The sequence below is a fragment of the Arachis ipaensis genome, chromosome B09, assembly GCF_000816755.2.
Source record: "Arachis ipaensis cultivar K30076 chromosome B09, Araip1.1, whole genome shotgun sequence".
Classification (NCBI taxonomy): Eukaryota; Viridiplantae; Streptophyta; class Magnoliopsida; order Fabales; family Fabaceae; genus Arachis; species Arachis ipaensis.
In genome coordinates, this window is record NC_029793.2 from 126,928,865 (window position 1) to 126,934,472 (window position 5,608).

The window sequence follows — 5,608 nt, forward strand, 5'->3', positions numbered from 1 at the left end:
GGAGGAGGGACGAATGGAGGAAGCACCCAATGCTCACCAATCAATTCCGCCACGCCCTCCCTGGCTTTGGTATCGCCGTTGTTGCCTTCGGCATCTACCTCGTCGGCGAGCAGATCTTCAGTCGCGCCGGCGCTCCTTCTTCCCACTCTCACTCTCACTCCCACTCCACCGCTTCTTCCTCTCACTGATATCTCCAGGTACCCTCCTTTCCCTCCACCATCCATTCCCATACATTTTTAGTGTTTAGGATTTGTATGCTCACAGATCTGCCCTTCAAAATACATTCAATTTTTATTCTGCTATTGCACCTATCGCACAAATCACGCTAGGGACAGAAATATGATTCAATTTCTATTCTTGCGTTTTAGTTTTACTTGGTGATTGTAGGACCCTGGTTCTTTGATTATGCTGGTAACTGCACTGGCCCCTACTTTCTATTACCAAGTATTCCTTCTTGGCTGAAAATTCCCTTAAAAAATTACATTGTTCTTGTAGGTGACGGTGGAAGGAGGCTGGGAAGAAGTAACAACTATGGCACTTGCCCCTTTTTTAATGTCCATTAATAAGCTTTTAAGTTCAACTTAAACTGGCACCCTTGAATTTGTAAATCTCAGACTACCTCACCTATCTTGGTATTTTGTTTATCATTATTATTGTTGCTGCATTTCATACATTGTGCTGCTTGTGCTTTGAGATTTTACTCGTTCTTTCTTCATTTATGTTTGTATTGCTTTAGAATGTTCTCTCCTCCCAAATACCTTTTAGAAAGAGAGAAAACAAGCAACTCTGTTTAATATCAATCACAAGTATTTTGAAGTAACAAGACTACTTGAATTTTAGATTGAGAAATCAGAAATACAACATTATATTTTGGTTTGTGTTGCATAGTCTCCCCTAGTTGTAGTCTTGTCGAAAGCTGTACATACCAATTTATTAGGTAGGCAATTGACACAGAACAACATGAACCCAAGGTATATATAGTTGTAGATTAGCATGACGAGACCAAAGAAAACAGAGATAATAACAATAATCAACGTAGTCCAAGGGATAAAGAAAAGGTAGCCCAAGGGATAAAGAAAAGGTTTTAATGCTGATGATGATAGTTCCTCCTGTTTGTGTGGCTTTCTTTCAAGATAAAAGGTAGGCCTTTACATTACATACTGTAATTGTTTCCTTTCCTTGTATAACTAAGATAAACATGCCTCTGTAAACATAACTTTTATGAGGAGGACTAGCATGATATCCGCACGATGCGCAGGCAACACATAATTAGAATGACGTGAATATAAAGAATTGTTGGTTATTTTATTTAGTGTAAAAAAGAAACGATCATCTTTATTATTTTTAAAGTATTTGTAAAATTTAAAGTAAATTGTAATTTTTTCAATTAAAAAAGGAAGACATAAAGAATATTATACTATTCTAGTATTGTTTGTAGATGCAGTAATAATATGAATAATACCATTGTGATTTCAATTCATTTAGTGTTAGAATTCTTTTTTATACTTAAGTAGTAAAAAGTAATGCAAATTTGATTTCCAATAAGAATTCAATTTTCATGATTCGGTTTAAATCAAGTCACATAAAAAGTGGTCTAATTTTCAATTATATTCTCATGAGCTATAATATTACCAAAATTATCCTCACTAAAGAGTTAGTGATAATAGTTAAAGGACAAAATAATTATTTCAGACACACTCTACATGTTCTATTTCAATTATATTCTTTTGGTTCCTAATCAAAAAATTCTTTCCATAATTAATTTAATTCTCTCAAACATTTTATTAAACTCTAACTTATCAAAAACTTTCAAATACCCTCAAAATTAACTTCATTCTTTCAACATTGTTGTTTAACATACTCTTCTTTGTAGTCACTTGGTAAGTTGGAAACAAAAGAACATAATTCATGGAATATAAAATTATACACAAACTAAACAAAAAACATCCCTAATGTCATATCTTCCAAGTGATGTCTCCATTCTAATTACGCCAATGATGGACGCACTAACTGCTGTGGAGAACTTTTCTATAATCAAGTCATCATCAAGAATAGAGCATCAGCGTGTATTCCTAAAAATACAAAAATTTTTAAATGTAAGAAGAAGAAACAAAAAGAAAGAACAAACTTGCAATATTTACCTAAGGCTCATTGGAAGCATCATGTGGACTTTAATCTGCCTGTTTTTTGGCCTCCAATGTTCTCTAGATAAAAAAAAGCGCATATCTTAAGAAGCCATTAGATTTATAAAGCTCATATCTTAAGAAGCCATTAGATTTATTAACTAAGGATTATCCTCTGCATCTAGCAACTAAACCATGAAACCAACAAAAAAATATTTTTTTATGGAATTTGTAATTTGCTTTAGTCTCTTAATGTTTTCAGAACCCCGTAACTCAGTCATAACACAATGAACATGTAGGGAACATTTTCATCAAACGTGTTGTGCGAGATGAGGTTCGTGACCAATTAAGCCTCAACCTGACAAAGCCGGGTCATTAATCACATATTAGCAATGTTCTGAAAATCGGACCGAACCGACTGATTGAACCGGTCTAACTAAGAACCGGAAGCTTTAACGGTCCGGTCAGTTATTTTGGTTTTTGTTGTAATGAAAAAGATTTGTTTTTAGTAACTTGAAAGTGTGAAACATCAAACATATGAATTAGAGGGAAGTTTTTATGGTTTTAACTTTTAAGAAATATCCGTGGTGTCAAGATTGTATTTTGGGAAGGCAATTCTATCCGCCCCATGTTAAATGGAGCAGATTTGGGTCGACCTAATTGTTTTTTGTTTGGGTATGAGGCAATATGTCCCATTATCCGCCCCGTCCAAAATTTATAACTCGAATGTCATAGTTTTTCATGGTTACTTAGAGATTTTGGATTCGAATTTCACTCTTAACTTTTAAAATAAAATAAAAACGCTCTTAGTCCTTCTCACCCAAACTTAGAAATCCTAATACGCCTCCCTCCTCTTTCTCTTATCAAAGATGTTTTTAAGATAGTGTTGAGGTACTGAGAAGAATGAGACTCAGTATCATGTTTGTTTGTTTCAATTTATGTCTCTCACTTTGCACTAACAGAATACTGAGATTTATTTCAATCTCTGTCTCTTAGTCTCTGTCTTTCAGTCCTAGTCTTTCCGTTTCTGTCTCTCCACCAAACACTACCTAATAGATTAAAGTAGCGAGACACCAAGTATAAGGCTTTACCTATTGAAAGGAAGGAAATTGCAAGGGAAGTTTGCAATAGCTTAAAAGTTTTCTTTAATGTGACTGAGATGTTTTCACGAACTAAATATCCCGCTCCTAATTTATATTTTTCTCGAATATGTGAGGTTAAATTATCATTGATGGAGTCGTTGCAATTTCCAATTGAGATAATAAAGAGGATAACAACATCTATGTTAGAGAAATTTGACAAATATTGGGATGTATGGCTATCAAATACGACTTCAAGAAAGCCTATGATCGTTTAAGATGGAGCTTTTTAAAAGAATGTTTACTGAAATTTGGTTTAGGAAGGAAGTTCACCCAGCTCATTATGGAATGTGTTTCATCTGTCAATTTTGATGTGCTGTGGAATAGAGGGCGGACGAAGATTTTCTCCTCCATAAGAGGAATAAGGCAAGGGGATCCGCCATTCCCTTACCTTTTTGTCATAGCTATAGATAGATTATCTCATCTCATAGAAGAGAAGGTAGAGAAGGATATGTGGAGACCTATGTGGGTTGGTAGAGATGGACCGAAAATATGACATCTCTTATTCGCAGATGACTTACTTATATTTGCAGAAGTGTCAGAGAGCCAAATGAAGGAAGTGAATAATTGCATGAAAACATTCTGCGAGGTGTCGGGATTAAAGATAAGTGAAGCCAAGACCTTAGTTATCTTTTCAAGCAATGTAAAAAGAGAAGAGAGAAACCAGATAATGGGATTGAACAAGTATGAAGAGAAGACTAGCATAAGGAGATATCTAGGTGCTATGTTAACCAACCAGAGGAAAGAAAGGGATAAATTCAAAAACGTTCTGGAAAGAGTACAAAATAAACTAAAAGGATGAAAAATGCAGTTCTTATCCTTGGATGGGAGAGTTACAATTACAAAGTCAGATTTTAATCCAATTGCAAATTTTGAGATGCAACACACCAAGATTCCCAAAGGCATATGTGAGCAGATTGAAAAAAATCTAGAGATGCTTTATCTGGGTGTGAGAATCAAGGTTAGAGAAAGGTACATCATGTGGGGTGGAACATGCTATGCAAGGAGGAATAGGTCTAAGAAAGATGAGCAGCATGAATGAAGCTTTCCTCATGAAAGTTCTTTGGAGACTCATAACAGAGCCAGAATCTCTATGGGCGAAGGGTCTAAAAAGTCAATACATAAATAAGAAGAGACAGGAAATTAAATCACTTATCTCAAAGAATACAGATTCTCCTCTATGGAAAGATCTAGTGTAGTATTTAGAGCACAATGCAATAAGATGATTGGAAATGGAAAAAAAAATACTCTTTTCTGACAGGAAGATTAGGTCCCAAATGAAAATAAGCTGTCTAATTATACGCTAAAACCTATCTCAGATGAGGAAAGGGAGGCAGTAGTGGCTGACTACGTGGGAGAAAGAGGAGAATGGAAATGTGATGAGATGAGAAAATCATTAATAAGATACGGGCAATCGAAGACAGGGAAGATGCGGTTAGCCGGAAACACTCCAACAATACCAGTATTTTTATGGTGGCGTCTACTTACAAGTTCCTGGAAGGGATCAACAAAAAATAAAATAAGCAAAGTTGGAGGAGCATTTGGAAAACATTTATGTGGCTTGTAGCACATGGAAGAATACTGACCGCCAGCAGGAGAGCGAAGATGCTGGGGACTAATCCAAACTGCCACACCTGTCCTGCGCAAAGGTGGTTAGAGTATGGACATCTATCTTCTTTGGAACAAAGTTAGAGGAGTAGTATGCTGGTAGAATTGGAAATGGAGGAATCAGGAATTATTCTCCCCACCATATGAGAATCCCAGGAACACAGTTAGCGCCATCACAGTAGTCCCAAAATTAAAAAGACTTTATACAAGGATGAACCGTATAAGACGACAACAAAGACATCAAATAGAACCCACCTATACAAGGTTAGGTGAAATTAAACACTGATAGATCAGTTAAGAATGAATCTGGAGAAGTTGGTTAAGAACATACAAGGGAGAATAGATTAGTGGTTGGGGATCTGCCACATTTTACAAGCGAAACTATGGGGGATATATCACAGTCTAAAGGTAGCCTGAAACTTGGGGATGAGATAAAAAAAGTAGTGATTCAATGGAGATAATAGAAAAAATCAATAGGGAATTAAATGGTGGAACTCACTATAATTCTCTCCTTATTCAGATTTGCGAGATGAAGAATAGACTATGAAAAATCTCATTCCAACATACACAGAGGGAGAGGAATGAATGCGCTGACTGGCTAGCCAAGCAAAGTTTCAAATTCAACGACGGATCACTTTCCTTGACAACCCACCTGATGACTTAAAGGAGCAGTTAATTAGAGAAGGAAGAAAAAGGTGCCTCCAATGTAATGTCTGATTTTTTTTTTTCGGGCTTAGG

General features: G+C 35.9%; 1 protein-coding gene across 1 annotated transcript; it reads left to right on the plus strand.

Moving 5' to 3' along the window:
- On the plus strand, nucleotides 1–823 carry LOC107618113 (NADH dehydrogenase [ubiquinone] 1 beta subcomplex subunit 3-B; the record flags this gene model as incomplete). The annotated part of the gene is given in 2 exon segments (XM_016320053.2): nucleotides 1–197; nucleotides 496–823. A coding segment is annotated over 1 exon segment (188 nt), but the record flags the coding sequence as incomplete, so codon positions are not given.